The sequence below is a fragment of the Batrachochytrium dendrobatidis genome, assembly GCF_000203795.2.
Source record: "Batrachochytrium dendrobatidis JAM81 unplaced genomic scaffold BATDEscaffold_5, whole genome shotgun sequence".
In the NCBI taxonomy this organism is placed as follows: Eukaryota; Fungi; Chytridiomycota; class Chytridiomycetes; order Rhizophydiales; genus Batrachochytrium; species Batrachochytrium dendrobatidis.
Window position 1 is genome coordinate 27,013 of NW_006281103.1, and position 2,529 is coordinate 29,541.

Consider the following 2,529-nt stretch of genomic DNA (forward strand, 5'->3'; position numbering starts at 1 on the left):
ACATCAAGTGGGGTCCATTCCAAACCCAACTCACCAACCATGTTACCATGTTTGGCTTGCCGCGTCTGAGGAAACGATACCCAATTGTATCATTCCCAAGTGGACATTGTCACTGTACCAAGTACAACAACGCCGTCCATTCCAAACGCAACTCACCAACCATGTGTTACCATGTTTGGCTTGCCCGTTTGTGGAAACAATACCCAATTGTATCATTCCCAAGTGGACATTTGTCATCAAATGACAATACTCCACTGTCGCAGTCCCTCGTTCAACATATCAACCCCAACATTGTGTTTCGAATACCATTTTCCCCTTGATCATCACGGTTCTTGTGTTGCTTTGCCGTCTTGTTTACGTCGTGCACATCACCTTTTGTTCCAATCACTCAAAATCGCTTACATTAATGTTTATTCGTCATGTGTCTACCATGTGTTTACCCCATTTGTGTACTGTTCAGTTGAATCGGTTGGTTCCTACATGGAACCCACTGGTTTGAAACAATTGCGCTGGTATTTTTCGCGGTAATCATCATATATGGTGTGCACTGTAATCATTGTACCAAGCTATTTGGTATTGAATCAAATTCAATTAGAATCAAATTTAAACCCAATCCAAATACAATCCAAATCCAAATCAAATTCAATTTAAAATTATGAATCCGAATCCGAAAATCCGAAAATTCAAAATCCACAAATCTAATCCAAATCCAAATTGGCCCAGTCAAATCATTACTCCATATATAATAATTGGTACTACTAAGATTTAAACCTCGCTAGTTGTCCCAATCCATCTTGTCCAACTGTTCAATACACATTCACGGTATCCACATTGTAGTAATTGCATATCCAAATCAAGATCAAAAAATCTGGAAATCCAAATATTGCAACCACATCACATCCTAAACATCAACATTTGCTTTTTCAAGCCATTGGTTCATCTGGTTCTGTACACTTCCTAATCAATTCGGTTTTGCTTCACGCATTCCGTGCTAATCTCGGTTGTGTAGGTCATCAAATCACCCTGTCGGGCCCAATATGCCGTTCAAAAAACTGCTGATTCATATCAAAAAGCATTATAGTAACAGATATGGTCGTGCCGAATACTGTCATCGCTGTCAGTAGTGCCATTATCATCACTATAATTTAGCCATTATATTCCGAGTCACCCAAATCTACCATTGTGCATAGCTTCGGGGTGGAAACCAAAAACCACATAGTGCTAACCCATCAATGAGCACCAATTAATAATTACCCGACGGATTGCTCCGACAAACGCTGCTCCCTCCATATCAACAAATACGGCGGGGACGTTCCAAGTGATAATTACAATTGGCTAGCTATCAAAAGCCTATCAATGTGTGCTGCACCGATCTGTTCTGCCCGCCGAGTTATTTCATCGGGTTGTGCTCTCACAGATATCCGGTTCTTGGATCCTTCCACACTGAATAAATGACCCTGTTTAAGTCTCGTTATTTTTCTGATTATGCCAAATGGTTTGTTCAAAAACATTGCTTTGGTAACGTCTCGGCAATTCAATATTACTTGGCCGTTTTACATGTCAATTATCGTCGTGCCATGACCATACATTCCTGTCTGTATTCGTCACCAATATCAATCAATGGCCATTCATCATCACTTTATACAATGCTATACGTTATACTGTATCGCATACTGCCGGTTTGATTGCTGTATTACCATCCTGTCATCAAAACTGTATCTAGTGTGTGTTGCTGTAGTGATCATCTTTTTGTACGCATTATAATGTCCATGCTCCATTGTTGTTTGTGCTCCATTCACTGTTGATCTGTACACCATTGTATCCGCAATCATCGTACCTCCATATCCATATACATATACTTACATATCGCTTGCATCGTCATCATGTACTGTGCCATTGAATTGCAGTGTGTTGTCCATGTGTGGGACGTGCGTTTTGTACATGTTCAATTACGCTTGATCATTACAATTTTATTGCAATCATTTGTAGTCCCATCAGTAACACTCGGATTGTATCCATATTTCAACTGGTTGTGTATACAACATGTATGCATGTTACTGTCCAATATCACAGTGATCCGACCACCATCATACAGTGTATCATGAGTGTGTCATTACCCCACAATGCGTTGTTTTTTTGCATGATTTTGTGTCGTATTTCAATACTATTCAACCGTTTATTTTGACCCTATACAACAGCCATTGTAACTCTGTATTGTTACCATATTGTTACCATATTGTAATGTGTATATACATGTCATCGAGTCAACCAATGCAGTACTGTATAGGCATATGGCTGCATTTGCATCACCACCCAATATTCGTACAAAAAAACCCGGCAATTGAGCCGTAATCCGTTGCATACGTATGCTGATCATCACCATAATTGACCGCTGCATTAATATATCCGCATTCGGACACTCCAAACGTCATACTAACCACTCGTGTTTGATATTATCCGGACATTCGGACAGGATACCATGTCTGATATTCGGACAATATATCCAACTTTGTCAATATTGATGCTATC

General features: G+C 39.7%; 2 protein-coding genes across 2 annotated transcripts in view; one reads left to right on the forward strand and one right to left on the reverse strand.

Annotated features, from left to right (window-relative positions):
• Nucleotides 1–214, forward strand: part of BATDEDRAFT_31667 (uncharacterized protein) — a 776-nt gene extending 562 nt beyond the window's left edge. The window contains exon 2 of the mRNA XM_006678490.1: nucleotides 1–214. This exon is cut by the window's left edge and continues 226 nt beyond it. The gene's annotated coding sequence lies outside the window, so the exon portion shown is untranslated.
• Nucleotides 215–476: 262 nt separating this feature from the next.
• BATDEDRAFT_24287 (uncharacterized protein) lies at nucleotides 477–1,943 on the reverse strand (the record flags this gene model as incomplete). The annotated part of the gene is made up of 4 exons (XM_006678328.1): nucleotides 477–566; nucleotides 623–698; nucleotides 1,330–1,479; nucleotides 1,864–1,943. 4 exons carry the CDS (start codon nucleotides 1,941–1,943, stop codon nucleotides 477–479), a joined length of 396 nt encoding a protein of 131 aa, XP_006678391.1.
• Nucleotides 1,944–2,529: the final 586 nt, after the last annotated feature.